Below are 27,443 nucleotides of genomic sequence, written 5' to 3' on the forward strand. Positions count from 1 at the left end.
ATACTACTAGTAATGCGTATTTTCCTCCAATGTCTGAGCTTAGGAAATGAACCAGGCCTCATCCCCGACAGCGGAAGGTACCATTTAGTACCAAACAGTGTGCTAGGCAGTGCCACATACATTATGTTATTTAATTCTCACAAAAGTTGTACATAAATGGTATCAGCTCATTTCATACAGGAGAGCACATGCTGAAAGGGTTTATGTAGCCTGTCGAAGTTCACCTAACTATTAGGAAGTCAGAATTGTATTCTAAGTTCATGCCTCTTTTCACTATTCCTTGAAGCACTATGTTGGGGGGAGTGATGAGTGGGGAGGAGGGAAAACACGGAAGGAAAGGAAACAGAAGGGAAGGGAAGAATGTAGCTATGTGTGCTCCTTCCTCATTAGTTCAATCGAATGAGCTTCACTTAGGGTATCTCTAAAAAACGTTAACTAAGAAAATATATACAAATAAATTAAGGACTTTTAACAATATTAGTTGATATTTCTGTAATGCTTCCATTGCACAAGGCACTAATCCAAGCATTTTATCTATGTTAACACATTTATATTTCAAAAAGCCCTATAAGGTAGTCACCAGTAATATTTCTATGTTACAGACTACTACAATTTGAACCCTGGCACTCTAATTCTAAAGAGTCTGTCCACTTACAGCAGGACGCACACAGTACTAAAATTATTCCAAATGTACTCTCCCTACATGTTAGAAGCAATGACTGATGAAAACCTTTGTTTGAGTAGTGTTTCCCTTTAAATGGGTATAATTTAGTTGTAAGATTATAATCAAGGCTAAAGAGGGTATTCATACTTCATATAGCTGTCAAAAAGAAAAGGTAGGGAGAACCAAGATGGCGGCATAGATAAACACCTGTACTCGCTGCCTCTCACAACCACTCAAAATTACAACTCAAATACAGAGCAATCATCATCCAGAACTGCTGAAAAGCTGGCTGAAAGCACACTGAGACTGGTAGGAGCACAGAGTCGCGCAATGGGCATATCTGGTACTGATGTGTGCCGCTTTTTTAATCAGAAGGGAGATCATCTCTGTGGAGGCTTCCCGGAGGAGCAAGGGGTCCCAGCCCCACACCAGACCCCCAGCCCAGGGTCCCAGAGCTGGAAAAAGAAGTCCCCATAACTACAGGCTATAAAAAACAGTGTGGATTGGGGCTCAGTGACACAGAGGCTAATGAAGACTCAGCTGTTCCTCTTAAAAGGCCGGCATCATGAAGTGAACTTACAAGGTCCTGCTTCCTCAGAACTCCAGCTCCAGGGTGAGGCTTTGGGGGTCACATTTGTCTGGCATCAGGGCAGGAACTTGGGGGCAGCTATATCCCAGACAGAGGTACTCTCAGGGATCATTGTTCCTATGCTGGGACCTCCTCAGTTGCAGGGCTGACTGGAAGCCATTTTTGCTTGCTCTGCCCTGGTGATTCCCTAAAATACTGCCTCATCCAATTTACAACCCCACCCAAGCTTCCTGCAGCAGCTTTTGCATAAGAATGGTCTGTCCTTGAAAATCTTAAACAAGATGCAGCTGGGTCAGGTAGCCTCAAACCTATCAATGAAAGGCCCAAAACCTAGAACCAGCACCAGCCTGCCCTGCTTCACAGCTGGGCCTCATCTGGGCATTTCCAAAACCAATACAAAGAGGAAGAATCTGCAGATCTCTGTGTAGCTCCTACTGGGTGGCCCCAGGCAGTGCTGACTTTGTACCTCCCTGAAGACCCAAAGACAGTGTACCCAGTGGTCAGTGTCAGACCATACCAGATTACAATTCTACACATCCATAAGAGACACACTCAAGGGGCAGACTCAGTGAGCACCAAAGCCCCACTGAAGCAAGTCCTGCTCCATAGGGGCATCTCCTGCACAGCAGCTCTCCCACTATAGTCACAGCTGATCCTCATAGCCAATTGGCCTGGAGGTCAATTCCTCCCAGTGACACCAACAGCAATCAAGGCTTAACTACAACAAGACTGTGCTCACAGCCCACAAAGTGGTGCACCTAGAGTCCCCAGCTCAGGTGACTGGGGAGGCTAAGCCACTGGGCCCTATAGGACACCTACTACACAAGGCCACTCTACCAACTCAAGGAGACATAGCAGCTCTACCCAATACATGGAAACAAACACAGGGAAGCAGCCAAAACGCAGAGACAAAGAAACATGTCACAAATGAAAGAAATGGAAGAAAGCAAACTACTGGATATAGGGTTCAAAACCATGGTTGTAAGGTTACTCAACAATCTTCTAGAAACCTCTAAGGGAGTTAATGAGACTTTCAAGGATCTTAGTAAGAATGCAAAAAAAAAAAAAAAAAAAGGAAAAGGACCAGTCAGAAATTAAGCATACACTGACTGAAATAAAGAATAATATATAGGGATTCAAAAGTAGAGTAGAGGGTTCTGAGAATCAAATCAACTATTTGAAATATGAGGAAGCAAAAAACATCCAACCAGAAGAGCAAAATAAATAAGAATCCAAAAATATGAAGATAGTGTAAGGAGTCTCTGGGACAACTTCAAGCATACCAACATTCATATTATGGGTGTGCCAGAAGAAGAGAGAGAGCAAGATATTGAAAACCTATTTGAAGAAATAAATGATAAAAAAAAACTTCCCCTACCTAGTAAAATAAATAGACTTACAAGTCTAGGAAGCCCAGAGTGTGTAACACAAGAGGAACACCAAGAGGACCACACCAAGACACATCATACTTAAAGTGCCAAGGGCTAAAGACAAAGAGAGAATCTTAAAAACAGCAAGAGAAAAGCAGTTAGTTACCTACAGGGGAATGCCCTTACGACTGTCAACTGATTTCTCAACAGAAACTATGCAGGCCAAAGGTAGTGGCAAGAAATATTCAAAGTGATGAATAGCAAGAACCTATCACCAAGATTACTCTACCTAGAAAAGCTATCATTTAGAATAGAAGGTCAGATAAAGAACTTCACAGACCAGGAAAAGCTAAAGGAGTTCATCACCACCAAACCAGTATTATAAGAAATGTTGAAGGGTATTCTTTAAGAGGAGGAAGAAGAATAAAAAAGATAAAAAAATATGAACAACAAAATGGCAACAAATACATACCTATCATCAACTGAATCTAAAAAAGTAAAATAAATGAATAAGAAATTCTAATGAACAGAATAAACTGGTGAATAAAATAGAATCAGAGGCATGGAGATGGAACTGACAATTCTCAGAGAGAAGGGGAGTGAAGGGGCTGGAAGAAATTAAACAAATATCTTATATGCACATATGCATTACCTATGGACACAGACCATAGGGTGGCGAAGGCCTGGGGTGGGCAGGAGCTGGGTGGAGAGAGGCAATGGGGGTGGGGGGGAGAGGAACATCTGTAATAATCTCAACAATAAAGATTTTAAAAAAAACAGGAGAAGGTAGATCTATGTTCTTAACATAGGAAGATCTTCAAAATACTAAGTGCAGAAAAAAACTCCAAAAGAATGAGTACAATATAATGCTTTTTAAATTGATTTTCATCTGTGTTGTTTTTTTTATAGATATAAGTGTGTGTGTAAATACTTAGTATCCTATGTAATAAAAGGCCAGAGGCATCACGACCGAAATGACCAAAGACCAGACCACCACAGCCCGTCGTGGGCTGGCCCCGCCCCCAAGCAAGTGGTTAGAGGCAATCAGGCAGGTGAACAGAATGCTTAGGATTGATCAGGTAAGCAGACCAGCAGTTAGGGGAGATCAGGTAGGCAGATGGTCCCTCGCCAGGCTGGCCCTGCCCCCAAGCAAGCGGTTAGGGGCAATCAGACAGGCAGGCATAGTGGTTAGGGGAGATCAGGTAGGCAGACAGCCCCTCACAGGGCTGGCCCTGCCCCCCAACAAAGAAAGAGGGAAGACCAGGCCAGCCAAGGCATCGCACCACAGCCTGTTGCCTGCCAAGGGGGCCACCAGTGGCAGGGGAGGGGGGTGCAGTGCTGCACAGGTCAGGTGGGGCCAGCTGCCTGCACCCAGGGGAAGGAAAGTCCCGATAGGCCCTGATCTCAGGGCAGGCCTAGGGACCCTACCTGAGGGGTCCTAGATTGTGACAGGGTGCAGGCCAGGCTGAGGGAACCCCCTCTCCCACGAGTGCATAAATTTTCATGCACCAGGCCTCTAGTGTTCTATAAAAAGATGAACCTTTTCAGGACAAGATCAAATAGTGCTTTAGTCTCATTTATAATGTTTCACTATTCACAAAAAGCAGGTATTTATGTTATTTGACTGATGTTCTAATTAAGAATTATTTGTTTCTCTTATCTCTTTTTTGTTTTCTTTATGCTGATAAATCTCTCTCCATATATAGAAAGACATATATGTGTAATATAGACAACATAAATATAAATTGTATTATACACTGAGTGACCAGATTATTATGACCACCTGACATTTGTAGGCGAATTAGCTATACACTGCATTGTATGGGATATGGAAGCCGAAGGACAGTTCGAACATCTTTGCTGTCTGCAGTTATCAAGATAAAAACGTCTCCAATTCACACAGGAACACAAGGATTGGACAGTCAAGCTTTGGAAAAAAGTCATGTGGTCCGATGAATCACATTTCCAGTTGCATCATGCAGATGGCAGAGTGAGAATTTGGTGGAAACAGCATGAAAGCATGCACCCCACATGCATGAGTACAGCCCTTCAAGCTGGTGGGGGCAGTATTATGGTTTGGGACATGTTTTCCTGGCATGATTTGTGCCCTTTAATTCATGTGGAACAACATCTGAATAGCACAACATACTTAAGTATCATTGCTGATCAATTTCATCCTATCATGTTGATGGCGTATCCCAATGGAAATGGCTTCTTCCAACAGGACAATACACCATGCCACAGTGCTCGTATTGTGCAGGAGTGGTTTCAAGAACATGAGGGAGACTTTACCTTGCTTAGGTGGCCCCCACAATCACCAGATCTTAGTAAGAATGCAGCAGCTTTTGCATAAGAATGGTCTTATGCTCAATCCAATTGAGCATTTGTGGGACTAAGTTAAAAGAGCCATCAGGCAGCTGGTTCCACAACCATCAAATCTCACAGAACTGGACAGTGCTATCAATCAGGCATGGTGTTAGATTCCTCACATCACCTTTCAACACCTTTCAACATCTCGTGGAGTCAATGCCAAGAAGAATCGCGGCAGTATTGAAGGCAAAAGGTGGCCCAACGAAGTACTGATGGGGTGGTGATAATAATCTGGCCACTCAATATATATATATATATATATATATATATATATATATATATATATATATATCTCACGTTCAAAAGGCTGTTAAATCGCATTGTTTACCCATATCTTCAGAAAAAAAATCACTTCTACTGTTGTGGTAAACAATCTGCTTCCCTATTTATAATGGTCTGGCCCACTAGCAACTTCAGTGCAAAATTGTAGCCAATTTGCCGACAAACATCAGGTGGTCATAATAATCTGGCCACTCAGTGTATATTTATTATGAAAATCATTTGGAGAAAAACCTGATTTGATATAAATTTATTTAAAAACTTTCAGAAGTAGATATTTTAAAATGGCCCTAGCTGGTGTGGATCAGTGGATGGAGTGTCGGCCTGCAGACTGATGAGTCACAGGTTCCATTCCGGGTCAGGGGAACATGCCTGGCTTGCGGGCTCAATCCCCTATGGGGGTGTGAAGAAGGAAGCTGATCAAAGATTCTCTCTCATCAGTGATGTTTCTATCACTCTCCCTCTCCCTTCCTCTCTGAAATCAATCAAAGTATATTTTTAAGATAAAAAATCTTCCAGCAAACAAAAGCCCTGATCCGGCCAGCTTTACAGGGGAGTCCTACCAAGCATTCTAAGAAGAACTAAAACCTATACTCCTCAAACTATTCCAAAAAATTCAAGAGGAAGGCACACTTCCAAAGTCTTTCTATGAAGCCAGCATTACCCTAATCCCAAAACCTATAAAGACACCACACAAAAAAAAAGAGAACTGCAGGCCAATATCCTTGATGAACATAGATGCTAAAATCCTCAACAAAGTTCTAGAAAATAAGATTCAGCAATACAGTAGAAAGATCAGAGACAAACCAAGATGGCAGCATAGGTAAACACCGGAACCTGCTGCCTCCCACAACAACTTCAAAAATACAACGAAAAGACAAAATGGACATCATCCAGAACTACAGGAAGGCTGGCTGAGTGGAAATTCTACAACTAGAAGGAAAGAGAAAAGCACACTGAGACTCAGAGGAGCTGCTGAAGTAAAGTGCAGAGGTACGGAGGCTCGAGCGCGCATGCGGAAAGGGGCGGGCACCTGAGGACGTGGCTGTCTTTTTGAATCAGGAGGGAGTCACAGGCCCCCAACATCTCTGAACTCCGGTTCCGGGAAGCCTCTGGGGACCCCGGACTCATACTGGGAGAAACTGGACTGTCTGGTAGCAGGCAGAACTCGGAACTTAAGGGCGGCTTTCCCTCAGAGGTGCTTACAGCAATTACCAGGACACTGAGATGCCAGGCCCCTTAGGGCAGGGCTGAGGATCAGCCATAGCTGCTTGCTCCGCCGTGTTGATTCCCTGAGACACCGCCCCACCCAAGCTGCGTCAGAGGCTTTTGCATATGAATGCCCTGGCCCTTTGCAATCTGAAAATTACCTAACAAATTATAGCTGGGCCAGACAGACCCAGAACTTCCAAGAGAAGGCCCAAGGCCCCAAAGTAGCTTGCATTGCTTCACAGCTGGGCCTCATCTGGGCACCTCCAAACCCCAAAAAAGGAAGGGGAATCTGCAGATCTCTTCATAGCTCCTGCTGGGTAGCCTCAGGAAGAGGCTAAATTAGCACCTTCTTAGAGATCCAAGAACCAGTGTACACAGTGATCAGAGTGAGATCATCCAGATTACAACTCCTCAGATCCATAAGGGACACACTCAGGAGGCAGACTCAGTGAGACTGAAGCCCCACTGAAGCAAGTCTTGCCCCAGAAGGGTGTCTTCAGCACAGAAGTTCTCCCACTGCAGACACAGCTGATTCTCACAGCCAATTGGCCTGGAGGTCAATTCCTCCCAGTAATAATTACAACAATCAAGGCTTAACTACAAGAAGACTACAACAAGACTGTGCACAAGGCCCACAAAGGGGTGCACCAAGAGTGTCCACCTCAAGTAATTGGGGAGGCTGAGCCACTGGGCCCTATAGGACACCTAGCACACAAAGCCACTCTACCAACACAGGGGAGCATAAAATATGTGGAGACAAAGAAACAGGTCACAAATGACAGAAATGGAGGAAAGCAAATGACTGGATATAGAGATCAAAACCATGGTTATAAGGTTTTTCAAAAATTTTCTGGAAACCGCTGATAAATTTAGTGAGACCCTGGAGGATATGAAAAAAGACCAACTAGAAATTAAGCATACACTGACTGAAATAAAGAATAACTGCCGAAACCGGTTTGGCTCAGTGGATAGAGTGTCAGCTTGCAGACTGAAGGGTCCTGGGTTCGATTCCAGTCAAGGGCATGTACCTGGGTTGCGGGCACATCCCCAGTGGGAGGTGTGCAAGAGGCAGCTGACCGATGTTTCTCTCTCATCGATGTTTCTGGCTCTCTATCTCTCTCCCTTCCTCTCTGTAAAAAATCAATAAAATATATTTAAAAAAAAGAGAATAATATACAGAGATGCAATAGCAGACAAGAGCATCCCAAGAATCAAGTCAAAGATTTGAAATACGAAGAAACAAAAAACACCCAACCGGAAAAGAAAAAAGAAAAAAGAATCAAAAATATGAAGCTAGTGTAAGGAGCCTCTGGGACAACTTCAAGCATACCAACATCAGAAGTATAGGGGTGCCAGAAGAATAGAGAGAGAGCAAGATATTGAAAACCTATTTGAAGAAATAATGACAGAAAACTTGCCCTACCTGGTGAAAGAAATAGACTTACAAGTCCAGGAAGCACAGAGAACCCTAAACAAAAGGAATCCAAAGAGGACCACACCAAGACACATCATAATTAAAATGCCAAGCGCAAAAGACAAAGAGAGAACCTTAAAAGCAGCAAGAGAAAAAAAGTCAGTTACCTACAAGGGAGTACCCACACAACTGTCAGCTGATTTCTCAACAGAAACTATGCAGTCCAGAAGAGAGTGGCAAGAAATATCCAAAGTGATGAATAGCAAGAACCTACAACCAAGATTACTTTATCCAGCAAAGCTATCATTCAGAATTGAAGGTCAGATAAAGAGCTTCACAGATAAGAAAAAGCTAAAGGAGTTCATCACCACCAAACCAGCATTATATGAAATCCTGAAAGGTATTCTTTAAGAAGAGGAAGAAGAAAAAGGTAAAAATAAAAATTATGAACAGAAAATACATATCTATCAACAAGTGAATCTAAAAATCAAGTGAATAAAAAATCTGATGGAAAGAGTACACTGGTGAATATAATAGAACCAAGGGCATGGAAAGGGAGTGGACTGACAATTCTTGGGGGGAAAGGGGTAGGGGGTACAGGAAGAGACTGGACAAAAATCGTACACCTATGGATGGGGACAGTGGGAGGGGTAAAGGCAGAGGGTGGGGTGGGAACTGGGTGGAGGAGAGCTATGGGGGGGAAAAAGTGGAACAACTGTAATAATCTGAACAATAAAGATTTAATAAAAAATTAAAAAAAGAAAGAAAGATCATACACCATGACCAAGTGGGATTTATTCCAGGGATGCAAGGGTGCTACAATATCCACAAATCAATAAATGTGATATATCACATAAACAATCTGAGAGACAAAAATCACATAATCATATCAATTGATGCAGAAAAAGCATTTGACAAAATCCAACATCCTTTCTTGATAAAAACTCTCAGCAAAGTGGGAATAGAGGAGTCATGCCTCAACATAATAAAAGCCCTATACAACAAACCTACAGCCAACATCATACTCAATGGGCAAAAACTAAACTCATTTCCCCTAAGAACAGGAATAAGACAAGGATGCCCACTTTCACCATTCCTGTTCGACATAGTACTAGAAATACTAGCCATAACCATCAGACAAGAAGAAGAAATAAAAGGCATCCAAATTGGAAAAGAAGAAGTAAAACTGTCCTTATTCACGGATGACATGATACTATACATAGAAAGCCCCAAAGACTCCATCAAAAAACTACTAGACCTAATAAATGAATTTGGCAATGTAGCAGGATTCAAAATTAACACCCAGAAATCTATGGCCTTTTTGTACGCCAATAATGAACTCACAGAAAGAGAAATGAAAAAAAAAAAATCCCATTTACTATTGCACCAAAAAAATTAGATACCTAGGAATAAACTTAACTAAGGACGTAAAAGACCTGTACTCGGAAAACTACAGGACATTGAAAAAAGAGATAGAGGAAGACATAAACAAATGGAAGAGCATCCCATGTTCAAGGATTGGTAGGATCAACATCATTAAAATATCCATACTACCTAAAGCAATCTATAGATTCAATGCAATACATATTAAAATACCAATGGCATATTTCAAAGATCTAGAACAAACTCTACAAAAATTTATCTGGAATTTAAAAAGACCCCGAATAGCCACAGCTATCCTGAGAAAGAACAACAAAGTTGGAGGGATCACAATACCAGATATCAAGCTATATTACCTAGACACAGTTCTCAAAACTTCCTGGTACTGGCACAAGAACAGACATATATACCAATGGAACAGAATAGAGAACCCAAAAATTGACCCAAGTCATTATACTCAATTAATATTCAACAAAGGAAGCAAGAGCATACAATGGAGTCAAAGCAGTCTCTTTAATAAATGGTGCTGGGAAATTTGGTCAGATATATGCAAAAACAATGAAACTATGTTACCAACTTACACCATACACAAAAACAAACTCAAAATGGCTGAAGGACTTGAATGTACAATGGGAAACCATAAAAATTCTATGACTCTATAGGCAGCAAAATTACCTACATATGTCATAGCAATATCTTTACAGACACAGATCCTAGGGCAAGAGAGACTAAGGAGAAAATAAACAAATGGGACTACATCAAAATAAAAAGCTTCTGCACAGCAAAAGAAACCATCAACAAAACAACAAGAAAGCCCACTGCATGGGAGAACATATTTGCCAATGTTATCTCCAATAAGGGTTTAATCTCCAACATTTACAGGGAACTCATACAACTTAACAAAAGGAAGATAACAATCCAATCAAAAAATGGGCAAAGGACCTAAATGGACACTGTTTGAAAGAGGACATTCAGAAAGCCAAGAGACACATTAAAACATGCTCAAAGTCACTAAACATCCGAGAGAGGCAAATCAAAATAACAATGAGGTACCACCTTACACCTGTCAGAATGGCTATCATCAACAACTTAACAAATGACAAGTGCTGGAGAGGATGTGGAGAAAAAGGAACACTCATGCACTGCTGGTGGGAATGCAGACTGGTACAGCCGCTGTGGAAGACAGTGTGGAGTTTCCTCAAAAAGTTAAAAATTGAACTCCCATTTGACCCAGTAATCCTACTTCTAGGACTATATCCCAAGAAACCAGAGACACCAATCAGAAAGGATATATGCACTCCTATCTATGTTCATAGCAGCACAATTTACAATAGCTAAGATTTGGTAACAGCCTAAATGTCTACCAGCAGATGAATGGATTAGAAAACTATGTTACATCTACACAATGGAATACTACACTGCTATAAAAAAGAAGGAATTCTTACCATTTGCAGCACCATGGATGGGACTGGAGAGCATTATGCTAAGTGAAATAAGCCAGTGCCAGTCAGTGAAAGAAAAATACCACATGATCTCACTCACTTATGGATAATAAAGAACATGACAACCTGATGAACAAAAAAGATAGAAACAGAGTCAGAGAAGCATTGAACAGACTGTCAAATTACAGCAGGAAGGCTGGGGAGGGGAGGGGGGTGAGGTAAGAGATCAACCGAAGAACTTGTATGCATGCATATAAGCATAACCAATGGATGCAAGACACTGGAGGGATGGGGTGAGGGCATATGCTGGGGGGGTAGGGTAGGCCAGGGGAAGGTCAATGGGGGAAAAAGGAGACATATATACTAGTATTTTTAATACTTTAAACAATAACGTAAACAATTTTTAAAAGGTATATTTTTTAGAAAATAAAATAAAAATAATTATGTATTAATAAATTCACTATATCCCTGTGACACATGGGATTTCTTGAGTTATTTTATGAATATGTTTTAAGAATATCTGGTTGTGTTTATTGAGAGCTTTTATGTAAAGTTTTCTTTAAGATATCTGTATACCTACCAATAATCTTCTTTAAACTCTTAATCCTAGTGCATTCCTTCGGTGTTTCTCATTCAAATCCTTGCAACCAGTTTCTTCTCCTTTGATGAAATTAGTCAATAGTAAAAAAAAAAAAAAAAAAAAAAAAAGGTATTGCTTTCTTGTTGGGACTATGCTGTCTCTGAGCTATTTTCTTCAAGCTCTTCTATGGGTTGAGACTTCTCTGTTCAGACTTGTCAAACTAGTTTCATTTCAACTACTTGTAATTTGTTTCCTTATTTCTTGTAGCTGTAGACCTTTAATACACGAGAGATGTCATACAGTTGATTAGAAAGTCGAGTTCAGTGGGTGCATGCTTCCAAGATCTTATTTTCCTCCTGTAGATGATGTTTCGGTAAGTTCAGCTTTGTTTTGTAAATGGCTTGTTTGCTCTGCTGTGTGTCAGTGGCTAGATTTTTGGTGTGTCAGAGGTTCCTGCGAGGTGTCCTCAGTGGATTGAATCTCCATTGGATTTTGTGAGATATCCGAAATTGTTATAACAGATGAATTAACCTCTGTATTTGAAATTAGTGTTTTTGTATTTAAAAGATCATTGTCAGCATTATTGCACATTGTGAATTTCAAATAGTTGGGATTTTAGAAGTTAATGAAAACTATATTACATTGCATCCTGATTGATTCTGATTTTGGGGTTAGGGGAAAGGTGTTCATTTGTTTTTTAAAAAGCCTGTTAGCAATCTGAAAAAATTTAGCTTTTATGGCACTTTTCCTTTAGCTGCTTTTCCTTGTACCTTCAAGTCAGTCCCTGGGAACTAATGCAGATTGGGAGGTCAGTAACTATAGAGGCACCTGCCTTCATCATAGAACTGTCAGGACTTCTTGGGGGAAGAAAGAAAACAGGAGACCTGGATTGGGGAAAACATGTCTATCCTCTTAAGATTTTTCTATTAAATATTAAGAAAAAAGAAAACTATGATTTCAAATTTTTTGTTTTTCAAATGGAGTTTGTTACATGCAGAGGAGAGGAAAAAGTAAGATTTCTTGATATAACTTTATACACATTTAAAATAGTGACTTTAAACATCCATGATGACAATAATACTTCACCATTTATGCCATTTCAAAACATTTATATTTATGTTATTTCATTTAATAGCCAGGACACTGTTATGAGATCAGTAGAACAGGTATTGTTAACTCTGACTTTAAAGTGAGAAATCTGAGAGAAACAGAAGTGAAGGGGCCTCCCAGGTCTATGGAGCTGTGTAATGACAGAGCCCGAGAGCTGCAATGCACAGCTCCTCAAGTCCAGTCTTCCCGGACTCCTGCAGACACCCCAGGGGGCCAGGGTTCCAACCGGGAAATTTCAGAGATGAGAACTTGACTCTAGATTGGCCACTAAGTTAATGTACTTCCCTGGGCTTCCTTCCCCACTAATAAAATCCATATTTGTATCAGCACTTTAGTGAGCACATTGCAATTGTCAAAGGGTCTGAGACCCTGAGAGCAGGTCTAGAAAGCTTCACACATAATCGGCACTCCATAAATATTTGGTGAACACATGAATGAGTAAACACATTCTGTAACTGTTTAGCATTAATTTTTTGCTTATTAAAATTTATTGATTTTGAAAATGTATATCCCATTTCATTGAAAGCATGATGTTGTAAAGCAGTAGTTCCAACCTTTCACATTTCACATTCCCCAAATTATTCTTTTAAGAATATGAAGTCTCGTGATTACAGATACCCAAAATCGTTTTTTCTAATGAATATCTGTGTATATGGGAATGTGTTCAGTTTTAGGGAAGTAAATTACAGGAATAATTTTAGAATTCAATGCTTTTGTTTAGGGCACCCACGACATTTGTTGTTAAAGAAAGGGGACAGTAGGAATCATCAAAGGTTTATGGTTCCTTTAAGATAAATTCAAGGAACACTAATCCAGGATTTAGAGGATTTGTAGGAGGTGGCAGGTCACACTAACAGGTGAATCTAAGGACTGAGGCCAAGCAAAAGCTTAATAATTTCAGGTATCCCCACTTTTCAAAAGTTCATGCTACGCCACTTCACTGTTACAAAAAAATCTACATTAGTATCTGTTTTTGTTAATTGAAAGAAATCCAAAGAGGACTTTCGCTTTTATAAAAAAAAAAAAAAAGAAGAAGAAGAAGAAAAAAGCGAAAATAGCATTCAGTGTTTGTTTTGCAGTGAGCTGTTACGGAGGCAGCAAGCACCGTGAGCGTAGAAGGCATCACCAAGCTCAATCTAGTTTATACAGGCCACGTATTTATCACTATCATTCATATTCTTACTACATGTTAGTGTTACTTCAAGTTGTGTGTGTTATTTGGTATGATCTGGTAAGTTACTTTGGGGATCTGGGAATGCGCAAAAGTTTTTCCATATAAATTAATGATAAATATTTCTTCCCTTTATACCATTTATGCTTACTAGAGGTTTCATAGGAATGCTCCATTTCCAGAGAGTGGGGGAAACTGTTGCCATGAAACGCTATATCTCACCTACATTAAATCGACAATATGTTCTACAATCACACTCACCATTCCTACTTCTCAATGAACAAGAAATACAATGGGAACCCTTGTTAAAATATATGTGACCCATATCTTCACTGTTTCTGCCCTATAGAACCTTAGGTCTCTTCTCTATGGATTTACTGACCCTCTTCTCTACATCTCAGAGATATCTTTAGTGTTTGAACCTTGCTGTAAATATTTATTTGCATTTGCCTTTCGCAATATCCAAACCCTTACTCTTCTTTAAAAATGTATTAATGGGGAGAATTACTCACTAAAAATCTCAGTTATTTCCCTTGCATAAATAAAACACTAAACGACTTCATCTGAGATTGTTGTCCTTTTCCCATAAGTCTGCATCTCCCTCTCTCCCTATAGTGCATTATTTTTGCCATTGCTAAATAAATGCAAAAATTAGATTCCTCCTCTCCATTTTTTATTCTTTAGAGAAAAAGATAGTCCTGGGAAAGTCTTTGCAAACATTTACATTTTTTATTTTAATTTCATTCTGAATACTCATTTTAAACAATTTGCCAAGCCCATTCTCTAATATATTCAAAAACTCTATCTTCAGAATTAAAATTAAAACAGCAAAGTAAAACCTTCATGTTTCTTACTGATTACTAAGCTTTGTGAAAGTTATCCATTTTACTGGTTTTTTTTAATTTTTCAATAATCTCATTGTGTTTAGATACTGTTAGATACTATTATTATCTACATTTCATAGATGAAAAAGGAACTGGCTGTACATCATCACAGATAGTAAAGTGAAGAGTTGGGATTTGAGGCAATCTGGAACCAGAGCTTAACTATTAAGATATTCTGCTTTTCCTCTTTTTGTTTTTGTTTTGTTTGTTTATAATTTTCAAGCAAAAATAACTTTTGTTTTTTAATTTAAAATTTGAATAAAAGATCCATCTTGCTAGTCACTCAAAACTCCACAAAGTTATGGCAACAACTACGTGAGATAACCCATACAAAAACTCCTGACCCACAGAATAAGTTTAATATGTGCTAGAGTCCTTCATTACTCACTTCATTGCTTCACACTTCTGGGCAGTATTTATTGTCACTGTTCTAAGGTTGGACAGTTGAAATTCAGAGAAGTCATATAATTTCTCATGATACATGTTAAAGAATTACAAGCAGGGGCTGAGGCCAAATTCTTCTACTCTAAAAGACGCGGCCATATCTGCAATACAGGATGCCTTCTGAACATTTGTCCAGGCAGGTGAAGACTTAAAGGAATTTTTAAAACCTTTGTCTTGGAAAAACTCTGTGTTTTTCTTCACTTTCACGCTACTACCACACTCACTACACTTTGACACCGGCTGTGTGTGGCTTTTCCCCAAACAATTCTGGAGCACCAGCTGTCCTACAATTCAGTTCAGTTCTGACACTAATCAGAATTAGCACAGATCCCTTGGGTGAAAAGCTCATTCCCATTAGACTACCCTTGCCCCACTTCAGATGCCAACTCCTCTTCTGGGTTTCTATTCACTTGTTTTTTATGCTGCTTGAAATTTCACACATTATTCATTTGGGTTAATAGAAAGCCTGTTCTGGGGGGAAAAAATCACTCTCAAAGGGAAGTTTGACATCTCAGAGAAAGATGGGTTTCTGAGTACTAGCGGCCAAAATTAGATTATCACTCTGCCTACCAACTGTGTGAATTGAGCAAATTATTTGCCTGTAAAGTGAAGATAAATAACTCTACTGACAAGAGTGTTTAGAGGATGAAAGATTACAAGATATCAACAACTCCTACAAAGTCAGCACTTAGTAAATAGTAGCTCTTGTTCTTATTACTTTTAGTATTGAATGTTCATTCTAGAATAGTCATATGTTAGGTCCCCACAAAAGGATGTTTCTGTAAAAAATGCCTGATATTAGTGGCTCAGAGAGAATGATGATTTTCACTGGTAAAAGGAGAGTTTGGCACTTTGGTTCTATAAGAACTTGCCTCCAGAGGTGGGAACCAGGCTGGAGAAAGAGGAACAGTTTTCTGCACTAAATGGCTCCCAGGAAGTTAGTGCATTTAGCACCTTTGTTCAGTTACATTAGGAGCTAAATAGACATCTAAGTTGGCCTGGGAAGCTAACTGATAATTTCTTTTAAAATCAGATAAGATATTTTACACTTCAAAACTGTCTTTATGAAGAGTTATGAGTCCATAATCTATCTGTAAATTGGTGTTTGTAAAACAATCACATGTCTCTATCTGCATTTGTGGAAAGATATCATGCTTCTACAAGGAAGCAAAAAGCACTAGCTGGTTTGGCTCAGTGAATAGAGCCTTAACCTGCAGACTGAAGGGTCCTGGGTTCGATTCTGGTCAAGGGCACATGCCCAGGTTGTGGTCTCAATCCCCAGTGGAGGGAGTAAAGGAGGCAGTCAATCAATGACTCTCTCATCATTGATGTTTCTATCTCTCTCTCCCTCTCCTTTCCTCTCTAAAATCAATAAAAATATATTTTAAAAAATAAAGCAAAAAATATTATTGAAAAAAGAAATATTTGGAACTTGTAGAAAAAATTATAAAGGGCATGTGTTTGACTGTGGAGTGAGCCAAAGTTTTTGCCTTCAGGGAAGGCCTTTCTAGAAAAAGGTAGATCCATGTGGAGTGGGGAGAGGCCTTTTGCTAACTCAAATATATAGAACTCACATATATGAAAGTCCTCAGGTTACAGCATGGTTGCTGAGGAAATGAATATCCCAACTCTGATCATTAACAATTCATACTGCTCTGTATATTCTTCAAGACACATATCTTTCAGTCTGAAAGATTGCAGAAAGCAAAATTACCAAATTATTCAAATTATCACATTTTCATTGACATATTTGGAAAAATCATGCCATGAATATACTAAATAACCAAGCTTAATGAAGATATAACAAGTATGAAAAACTGGATTTCATTGAATGCAGATTGCCAATTAGGTCATGATGAGGGATTAATTTTAGCTTTCTTTCTATTTCAATTTCCAAGGGTTCACATTGCATTCCCCAAATTATTCCTTGAAAAAATATCCCTTAATCTTCTAATTACATGCTTAACATAGAATTCCATTGTAATGAAATTGTTCTTCACCACCCCCACAATTAGAGATTTAAATCTCACATGCTTTCTTATGAAGTCGATAAATTTCTGTCCATTTTTATCAAAGACATAATATTTTGTGATAAATTTATAAGGTTCTTAGTCCTTCATGCACATATTCCTTCTTCTATTTATTCAAATGAATATAGGTGCTGCTGTGAAGGAGTTTTGAAAATATAATTAAGGTCTGAATCAGTTGATTTTAAGAGGGGGAAATTATTCTTTGGGCCTAACCTAATCAGGTGATACATTAAAAAAGGACAAAGCTCGCCCTGGCCAGGTGGCTCAGTTGGTTGGAGCATTGTCCCATACACTAAAAAGCTGTGGGTTTGATTCCTGATCAGGGAAATTACCTAGGTTGTGGGTTCCATCCCTGGTCATGACACATATGGAAGGCAAGCGATGGATGTTTCTCTCTCACATCCATGTTTCACTCTCTCTCCTTCTCTCTCCCTTCTTTTCTCTCTCAAATCAATAGAAGCATAGCCTCAGGTGAGGATTAAAAAAAGTATAAGGCTCAACCTGAAGAGAAATTCAGAATATCAGAGAGATTTAAAGTGAGAGAGATTCACCATCACTGGCTTTGAAAATGGAGTGGGCCAAATGGCAGAAAGATTTCAAAGTTCATAAAACTCCTTGAGTTCTAGCCTTTTTGTTTTGGTTTTTTTGTGTGTTTTTGAATGACTTGGAGACATACTGATAAGATTCTCTGTGAAAATGAATGGTCAAATATATAAAGAATAAATGAGTCAGTGACTAAATAACTATATAAATAATAAACATTTAAAAATTAAAATGCAATCAATGGAGATGCAGTCTGGCACTGAGAAAAAATTGGGTTGAAGGAGTGAGAATTCATGCGTTTAACATTACTGATGGTTCTATTATATTGGGAAAAATGACTTTTTCGTCTCTAGGCCTCAGTTTCCTCATCTAGAAAATGCATTAAACTATACTAAGTAGCCTCTAAGTTCTCCCTCATATTTGAATTTTTAGACTTTAAGCCATTTAAGAGACTAAGTAATGTTACTCCCCATGGACCTTCTGCTTCTAGCTTCTATCACCTTAGCTCTTGTCCGTCAGAGGACACACTGCCTTTCCACAGCCAGTTAAAAATAAAAGATAAAAAGTAAATGGAGTAAGATATTCTTCTTTTTTACACTGTATAAATGTACCACAGTTTTTTAATCCACTCAGTTACTGATGGGCATTTGGGTTGTTTCCGGATTTTAGCTATTGTAAATAACACTGCTATGAACATAGGGGTGTATATATTTTTTCTGATTGGTGTTTCTGGCTTCTTATTATAGATTCCTAGAAGTGGGATCACTTGGTCAAATGGCAATTCCATTTTTCTTTTTTTTTGAGGAAACTTCACACTGTCTTCCACAGTGGTTATACCAGTCTGCATTCCCACCAGCAGTGTACTAAGTAGAGTTCCTTTTTCTCCACATCCTCACCAGCACTTGTTTGTAGATTTGTTGATGGTAGCCATTCTGGAAGGTGTGAGATGATATCTCATCATCATTTTAATTTGCATCACTCTGATGATTAGTGATGTTGAATATATTTTCATATGTCTCTCGGCCATTTTTATGTCTTCTTTGAAGAAATGTCTGTTCAGGGTCTCTGCTTATTTTTTAATTAGGTTGTTTGTTGAGATGGATGAGTACTTTATTAACCTTTGAGAAATCATGGAGGGATGTGAGAGTATTATGCTAAGTGAAGTCAGCCAGCCAGAAAAAGATAAGTATCTCATGATCTCACTTATATATGGAATCTAATGAACAAAATAAACTGATGAACAAAAGAGTTCCAGAGACATTAAAGCAAGTAACAGACTGACATATTTCAGAGGGAAGGGGGAGAGAAATGGAAGAGATTAATCAATGAACTTATATGCATAGCCCATGGACAGACAATATTGCCGGGAAGACCTTTGGAGGAGGTGTGAGCGGGGTAGAGTGGGTCAAAGCGGGGGAGGAAAGGGCGACATCTGTAATACTTTCAACAGTAAAGATAAATTTAAAAGTGTAAATGGGATAATAGATTTGAAATCACTTTGTACACTCTAAAAGGGTAGACAAATAAAAGAGATAATTTTTAAAGTACTGGAGAAAGAAGAAATGGTCCTTTTTCAAGCATGCATGCTACTTTGGACCACACTGTTAAGGGAAATCAGATCTGGCCACCACAGAGAGCCATGAATAGCCTCTAGAAATAGAAAACAGAAGCAATATTATAGATTCCTAAATTTTCATCTTTTCCACACCTCCCCTCACACCAAGATGACCTTGACCAAAATGGAAGACAAATATCTTGCTGGGAAAGGTAAGCTAAAGCAGCTTGCACTTATTCAAAGAGTATTAGAAAGCCTGTGACCATGACTATGTGAGAGTTACTGGTGAGTTTTCCTTTATGCAGAGCAGTAGGATTTGGCACCCGAAGCCGAGATTTGAAACCATGGATGATTGCCCTTCTCGTTGTGTTATTGCTGATGGTGGTGGCAGTGACCATTGGTCTTCTGGCTCATTTCTTAGTCTCTGGTAGGTAAAGTTACGGATTTCACTCAGTTTGAGTTCATTTTTCTGTCAAGCTTCATTTGCATACATGTAAATGTAATTTCATCCAAAAGACATTTGTACTTTTACCCGTAAATGCCTACATTTTGAATATTTTTATTTATTCAATTATTTCATCAACAACTAATTATTGAATGCCTATTATATGCAACTGCTTTTCTGGGTATTCAAGATAGAGCATTAAGCAAAGCATACCAATTTCCTATATCCTTGGAGCTCAAAATCTAGTATTCTTTTGAGAACTACACAAAAGATCAAAGATAGTAATCATAATACATTCTAATCATCATTGTACATTCAAGGGAAAAACTATGACAAATTACTTACTAAATTAGTAACTAAAATTGGCTCTTTTACTCATCATTTTTCTGTCCACCAACATTTCAAAGCTAAAAGCAAAGCACATGTCCAAGGAAATGATTAATTTTGAAATGACTGGTAAACTATAAATATGACACAATGTTTTTACTAATTTTTAGAGAAAAATTTGCACTCTCCAAAATAATATTCAGGGATATTTGTATTGCCTGATATGTTTATAATCACATAAACAGTGCATTTTAGAATTGCCTCTTCTAACATTGCATTTTTCTCTGCACAGAGTAAAATCCATTTACATTTTTTGACGACAAATCTCTACAATGTGACTCTGACCCAGATTATGTGATAAAACAAATAGTTCAGGTTGCTAACTTGAGTGGTCTTATCTACTGTCACTTTCCTCAGACTTGATGAGGGACTGAAGACTCCATTATGAGCTTTAAAGGGCTTAAGAACATAGTTCTGGGTCCAATATAACAGTCCAACTTATAGTTTACATGATGGCAAAAGAGTTAATTTGATTGCACAAAAACTCCTTTGCTATGGTTAAAAAGATTGATAATTGTGGATTGTATGGATAAACATCAGGAGGTCTAAAAAAAGCATTCCATATCCAGAGATGTACCATTTAGGAGAGAGACTATCCTGAGATCCCTGTTTCTTTTCTAGCTCCATGGGAAACCCTCCTTGTGTCCTGTCTATGCCAGGCTCCCCGAGGAGAAAGGTTGTTTTGTGGTTACACTGTTCTCAATTTCTAACTCTCTCATAGCTTTCTTGCCCACCCGCCCTCCACCTGGACGCTTTACTCCTGAGATTACCAAATTCCTCAGTACTTCCCACAGTTCCCTGTGTTCTCTCCTTTCTTACTGATTCATCCCAGTTACACATTGTTCTCACTACCAAACTGATAGTGCTCCCCTGCCTTTCTTTTCACGTATTTCTTAGTGTGCCTGGTTCTCACATTACAAATTAAAATGTATAAAGATTTTTATTTGAAAAAATTAATTTAAAATATAAGTGAAAACATAAAAATAAATTTATTTACGTCCACTTCCAGTAGAGTATAAGATGGCATACACTTCACCTCAGCAAGGGGTAATATGGCAATTAAACATTCCAGGACTAGAGCCAGACTGTCCGGGTTTAAAACCCAGGTAGTTCACTTACCGCTTCCATAGCACAGAGCAAGTTTCTTAACCCCACTGAGCCTCACTTTTTTCACTGGTGAAATGGAGGTGATTATAATCTTAGAGAGCTGGAGTGAGGAAATACTACAGGTAGAGTGCCCACAACAGGGCGTGGCACATAATAGGCATTCAGTAAATATAAGCTGCTGTTATTAACCGGTGGCATTAATCATTTTCACTATACTTTTTATTAAACTAAATTAGAAAGGCTCTCAGCAATATATTCAAGACCATATTAGCCTCATTATAGTTGAATTCTGAATTTTTTTCCAAAACCACTTAATTTTCTGCTTTTCCTTTTCACCGCAGGCCAGAAAACGGAGTATTATCATGGTGTCTTTAAAATTTTAGATGTACGAACCAATAGTGATTCTGGACACAATGGTGTATACCAACTGAAGGACTTAAAAGAGATAAGTGAAAACTTGGTAAGTCAGACACAATTATTTCTATCATAGGGTAATGCAGGTGGAAAGGATTTTGTAGATCATTTCACTCAGTATTTTTCAAAACCTAAGTTTCAGACTACTTGCACCGGAATCAGCTTGCAGATGCCGAGGTCCCGCTCCAGACCCACTGGATAGGTGTCTGATGGGAAGGGCAGGGCAGGCTAGGGGAGCAAGGGCGTCAGCATGTCTAACAAATGAGTCGTTCTGATTAACCACTCTTTCTGACTCAACTACTTCATTTAAAGGTGAGAGAACTGAGGCCGTAATATTACCTAAATGGGAAAGCTTAACCATGTCAGAAGTGGTTATTTGTAAGACACATGCTTGTTTTTGGAGACCACATTTTAAAAATTTAAAGATTTTTAAATATATGAGGAAAGATGATCATAAATATTCATTTTCTCTTACATAGTAATAAAGTAAAATACCCAGGCTTATTACAATTTAGTTCAATGAAATGCTAACACATTTTTTTAAAACTAAAATTAAAGAATGCTCCTAAAAGGGGGAGAAAAAAAGTAAACTTAGCTGTCCAATAATTTTGCTCAAGATACCTTGAACCCTTACTTAAATGCTCAGCTCAAGTTAACGTTCCTGTTAACACAGAAATACAGTTATTTTAAAGATATAAAAATAACAGTTGTATTGGTTTGTTTTAGACAAAGAACTTTTTTTCTCTCAAAACATTTTCTTTTTTCCTTCAAATCAATTTTTATTTTTTCCATATCACCATCCAATCTCTGTCCTAGGCATTCTTAGTTACAGCATATGGTAAATATAGAGATGAGGTTTATAATGTATGTTTTCAATTATCACTAAATCATGCATACTTATTCTATATTGAAGTTTCATTCCCCCAAATCAATAACCATTTACAGATTGATATAGATCCTTAAGATCTTCTATATTCTTGACACCTTAGAAAATAGAATTTGTAATCAGTTCTTGAGGAATGCCAGTTAAAAACTATATATCTATATCTATATATATATATCTATATATATATATATCTATATATATATATCTATATATATATCTATATATCTATATCTATATATATATATATCTATATATATATATATATATATATATGTTAGTACTTCCTTTATTCCTCTAATCTTGAGAAACTCTGCATAACTTCCTCAATGAAAAATATGAGTATACGTAGTGAAAATCATATACAAATTATTTGAACAATGGGAAATTTATAGTAAGTATTGAGACAGTTAAAAATCTGTGTTTTTTATTTTATATGTTTTCTTCCCAACATTGTTGTTGTTGTGTTAGGCTAACTGAGATATTGTCTTTATTGAAGTGAATGGACAAGAATGCAATAGATGTTTTAAAAGAAAGCAAAAGAAATGATAAAGTACACCTATAACAGGAACTGTGTGTGGAAGTAGACTTTTAGGTTTCAATACAGAATTCATTTCTAGGAATGGAGAAGCCTTAGAGCAGTGGTTCTCAACCTTCTGGCCCTTTAAATACAGTTCCTCATGTTGTGACCCAACCATAAAATTATTTTCGTTGCTACTTCATAACTGTAATGTTGCTACTGTTATGAATGTAGCATAAATATGTGATATGCAGGATGGTCTTAGGCGACCCCTGTGAAAGGGTCATTTGACCGCCAAAGGGGTCGCGACCCACAGGTTGAGAACCGCTGCCTTAGAGGCAAAGTCTAAGTTAGGTAATGACACACTCTCATCCTGAGTACATGCAAGGCCTTCTCTAGGCATCACTATATTTTTTCTTTATTGATTAAGGTATTACATATGTGTCATAAGCCAGTCAGAGAAAGATAAATATCACATGATCTCACTTATTTATGGAATATAATGAACAACATAAACTGATGAACAAAAACAGATCCAGAGACAGAGAAACATTGATCAGACCGTCAAATTTCAGAGGGAAGGTAGGGAGAGTGGAGGCAAGGAGGAGAGATCAACCAAAGGACTTGTAGGCATCACTATTTATGATTCTTTATTCTCATAGTACACTCCGGTTCATCTCCCTCTGCAGGTGACCATTCTGTATTTCATGTGTAGACTTTTGTTTGTATTTATTTTTGCAAAAAATACTTTTTGATGTTTTATATGCACATGCTTTTAATTATTCTTTGTGTTATAAATCACTTGGCTTAGTCAGGTCTGGCTGCTTCCCAAAGTACCACAGACTGAGTGGCTTATAAACAGCAGAAGGTCGCCTCTCACAGTTCCAGAGGCTGGAAGCCTAAAGTCGTGGCACCAGCATAGTCAGGTTCTGTGAGGGCCCTCTTTCAGGCCAGACCATAGACTTCTTGGAGTATCTCACAGGGTGGAGAGCAGGGAGTTACACAGTCCTTGGAGTCTCTTTAGTAAGGGCACCAATTAATGACCATTTATGACCTAATTACCTCCCAATATCTTCCCACTTCCTGATATCTTTACCTTGGGGGTTAGGATTTCAACATATGAGTTTTGGGTTAAACAAATATTCAGTCCACTGTATCACTTTTTGTTTCATAAATTTTTATTCAGATGTGTTAAGATCTCCCTATGCTGTTAAATGTGCATCTAATTAATTGCTCTTAGCAGCTACATGATGATTCATCGTATATACTGACCATGTTTTACCTCCTCCCATTATTCCAAGAAATGCTGCACTAAACAGCCTCCTCCTTATCCCCTTATGAACCCATGCAAGTTCTTCAGGAAGCAGAATTACTGGGTCATTAGGTTTGCATACACTTAATTTAACTAATTGGTGTTGGCTTGCTCTTTAGAGTGACTGCATCACTGCACTCCCATCTGCAGTGCGTGAGGATCTCCATGTCCCAACATCTTTGCTAACGCCTGGTATTAGTTAGCTTTCTCATTTCTGCCAACCATTAAGTTGTATCTTATTTGTGATTTAGTTTGCATTTTTCTAATTGCTAATGAGTTTGAGCATTGTTATATATACTTGTTAGCCTTTTGAGCTTTCATTTCCATAAACTGCCTGTACCTTTCCTTTGCCTATTTTTCTGTTAAGGCTGTTTTATTTTATTAGCATTGCTTTGCAGGAGTTCCTTATGTTGTGATGCAAACAATCCATTGGTTACAGACATTGTACTTATTCATTCTGTCTTCTATTAATTTGGACCGTGCTTCTTAAAAATACAGATTGGTAATTTTGAAATAATCATATTCATCAATTTTCTTTGCCTTACTGTTGTGTTTTTAAAAGTTTTTATGAAGTCATTCCCTCTTTCTAATTCTATATTTAAACATTCTACTGTAATTTCTTCTATTAACTTTATAGTTTGACAGTAGGTCTTTAATGTATCTGGAGTCTACCTTTGAGTGTGATGTTAGGTAGGAACCCAGGTGTTATTCTCCATATAGTGGGCCAGTTTTCCCAATTGATTCCAACAATCTGTTTTCCCAACATATGGTATGTTATTCAGCTCTTTACATTTCTGAGCATCTGAGTCTTGCAAGAAAGGAAACATGATCCATCCCCTAAAACTGCTCCCAATCTCTTTGGAGAGATGAGAGTAACATGAAATTGAATAGCATGACACGATATAATTAAGGATTAAATTGTATGTTGAGGAAAGAAGTACAAAAGAAATTCAAAGAAAAGGAAGATCAAGTAGGGTTCCTTTGGTCTGGAAAGGCTTTGTATTGTTGTAGCCCTCTTTAAAGAAGACCGGTGTCCCTTTCCATCCACTCCCCACTAAGTTACCCTAAGAATTACAGGAAGGGTTCATGCCTCATCCTGAGCCACTCCTATTTATTGTTGTTAAATTCCAATGAATAAAACCTGATTCTTCTCTCAGCACTATAGGGGTGCTCAGTAGACAGCCAGGATAAACAGGTTGCAGTCCTATTCTTCCTCATAATTTGAAATTTAACTATTTGAATGCTAGTGGAGATGTAAAAGTAAAATGAATTCATGCTCAAATACTGCTAAAACCCATCCCAGTTCCCTGAGATTGTGGCACAGACATGTCTCATCTTTCATATAATTCTTCAGAGAAGACACCAGTAACCAGAAACCAGTAATTCATGACACTCCCAAATGGATAGGTCACTTTCATCATTATTATAAGTTTGAGTAGTGTCACTGACAGAGGGAGTACTTTATTTGGAAAAATATATTTCAGATATATCAAGAAATACTTTTAAATTATAAGGTCATTACAAATAACACCATGACAATAACATAGCTAACATGTATTGAATGCTAAACACCACATTAAGCACCATATGTGTCATTTTAGTTAATCCTCAAAAAACAGCCTAATAAGGTAGGTACAATTACTATCACAGTTTTAGAGATGAGAAAACTAAGGTACAGAAAAGTTAATTTACTCAAGATCACACAACCAGTAAGTGATATAGTTGGGACTTGATATTACATGTTCTTAATAAACTATCATCCATAAGAATCATCTATGTGATTTTCTTTCCCATCAACCATCCCATAAAATACCAGAAATCAAGTAATTATTCCTGGTACATTCGTCTCTCTCAACTATACTATTAACATGGGTTAGTGATCACCGTCTGCATTAGCAAAGGCAACAGTTGGGAATTTTCTTACTGGGGTTGTCCCTCACCAAAAAACAAAAACAACACTCTACTCCTATACCCAAAGCAGTTCTAAATTGTATCTTCTTTGTACCCAGGTACACTAAGAACAGGGCCTGAAATGATCCTCAAAGTATCCTTGAGCTTATGTGTCTAGAGTTGTAGTGACAAAAAAAAAATGGGAAACAGAAAGTGATGCAAGGAGAGGAATGTAGTTAGGAACACTCTATAATGAATTAGAAGGCAGAAGTGAGATTTGGCTCAGATCAACACTGACGCAGGAAGTTTTTTAGAGAAAAAGCAACTGTGTCAAGGTACACTTAAACTTAACAAAGGTATTAAACTATTTAAAGTTTTGGGTTGAATAAGGTAAGAAAGGTAAAAGACACCTCATGCTTGGTGAAGGGCTATAGCCCTATGCCTAGAGAGAACAGATTGGATTTGGAAACTTTCAGAAAAAAATAAGCAGATGTTACCAAGAATCTTGTGTTCAGAAGTTAGAAAAATTGGATGTAGAGAGTGGCTGAGTCCTTACTTGAGAGCTAAGACTTACTTTGTTTTGTAATTAAAGATTAGACATGATGAAAGAGGAAGATGTGTAACACTACTTCTACTTTCTATGTCTTTAATTTGAATCCTGAAAGAAAAGGCTAGTTGTTGTATATTTCATGTCAAATCTCCAATATAACACTGCAAAGGAGGCATTATTATCTACATTTTACAGATAAGAGAATTAAGCCTCTGAAGTTAAGGTGCACAACTAGGAAATGATAGAGGGGAGATCTGAAGAAATATAGGTCACTCAAACATAAGCTCTTTTCTCTAAATTGTTCTACTAGTCAAGAAAAAACTCAGCTAAGATAGACAACTCAGTTCTATATAAATTTTTCTCTCATATAATATTTAAGTCCATACAGATTATAAATCCTACATAATAAAAAGCTAATATGCAAATCAACTGAACGGTGGCACAACTGGTTGCTATGATGTGCATTGGCCACCAGGGGGTAGATGCTCAATGCAGGAGCTGCCCCCTGGTGGTCAGTGTGCTACCACTGGGGGAGCGCCACTCAGCCAGAAGCCAGGCTCATGGCTGGCGAGTACAGTGGCAGTGGCTTCTCCTGCCTCCAAGGCAGCGCTAAGGACCCCTTGGGGGATGTCAGCCTGCTGGCTTAGGCCCGCTCCCCAAGGCCTAAGCTGGCAGGCAGACATCCCTCAAGGGGTCCTGGACTGCAAGAGGCCACAGGCAGGGCTGAGGGACCTCGCCCCCCACTGCACGAATGTCATGCACTGGGCCTGTAGTCTAATATATGGTACTAGATTACTTTTAGTTATACAACACATGTGTTTACTTATTATATAAATATGTCTTTATCCTTGCTTACTTTGCTTTCCTGTATCAGTTTTTATCCAGCTTTATTGAGATA

At 38.3% G+C, this 27,443-nt stretch overlaps 1 protein-coding gene across 1 annotated transcript in view; it reads left to right on the top strand.

The window, feature by feature from the left end:
* LOC308535480 (transmembrane protease serine 11A-like) overlaps positions 1–27,443 on the top strand; it is a gene marked incomplete at both ends in the record, with an annotated part of 54,892 nt that overhangs the window by 2,474 nt on the left and 24,975 nt on the right. The window contains 2 exons of the mRNA XM_081114393.1: positions 19,343–19,464; positions 21,318–21,436. Coding sequence (XP_080970519.1) covers positions 19,343–19,464; positions 21,318–21,436 — 241 coding nt within the window. The remainder of the gene's footprint in view (positions 1–19,342; positions 19,465–21,317; positions 21,437–27,443) is intronic.

Source organism: Myotis nattereri (assembly GCF_964212035.1).
Source record: "Myotis nattereri genome assembly, chromosome: 1".
Lineage (NCBI taxonomy): Eukaryota > Metazoa > Chordata > Mammalia > Chiroptera > Vespertilionidae > Myotis > Myotis nattereri.